Raw genomic sequence first — 385 nt, 5'->3', positions numbered from 1 at the left:
TTTACTAATAAATGGCAGATAGGAATCCAGATCTGTCCAACTCCAAAATGAACACCCTTAGATTATGCAATCTCTAAGGTCAAGAAATACATTCTAGTCTCATAGCTGGCAGAATTCATCTGGTTCAAAAGCTCCCTTTCACAGATCTGAGGCCCTGAGAAGGGAAGTGTTGGGTCCAAGTTTAAGGCAGAGCTAGGAGTAGAAATTGCCTCAGATTTACTGTCCTAGAATGATGCTTGGTAATAGGTGGTAGAAACACTGTAAATGATTGAACTTCTAAAATGTAAGAACAGGCGGGGCACTGTGGCTTATGCCTATAATCCTAGCACTTTGGGAGGTTGAGGTGGGAGGATTGCTTAAGGCCAGGAGTTCAAAACCAGACTGG

General features: G+C 42.9%; 1 protein-coding gene across 1 annotated transcript in view; it reads left to right on the top strand.

Annotated features, from left to right (window-relative positions):
- The first annotated feature begins 229 nt into the window (after positions 1-229).
- Positions 230-385, top strand: part of INTS5 (integrator complex subunit 5) — a 23007-nt gene continuing 22851 nt past the window's right edge. Inside the window, exon 1 of the mRNA XM_011993576.1 lies at positions 230-239. Within this exon, the coding sequence (XP_011848966.1) occupies positions 230-239 (10 nt within the window). The remainder of the gene's footprint in view (positions 240-385) is intronic.

The sequence above is a fragment of the Mandrillus leucophaeus genome, unplaced genomic scaffold (assembly GCF_000951045.1).
Source record: "Mandrillus leucophaeus isolate KB7577 unplaced genomic scaffold, Mleu.le_1.0 Scaffold43, whole genome shotgun sequence".
NCBI lineage: Eukaryota > Metazoa > Chordata > Mammalia > Primates > Cercopithecidae > Mandrillus > Mandrillus leucophaeus.
The sequence above is the reverse complement of the archived record's forward strand: the minus strand, read 5'-3'. Positions and strand labels throughout refer to the sequence as shown.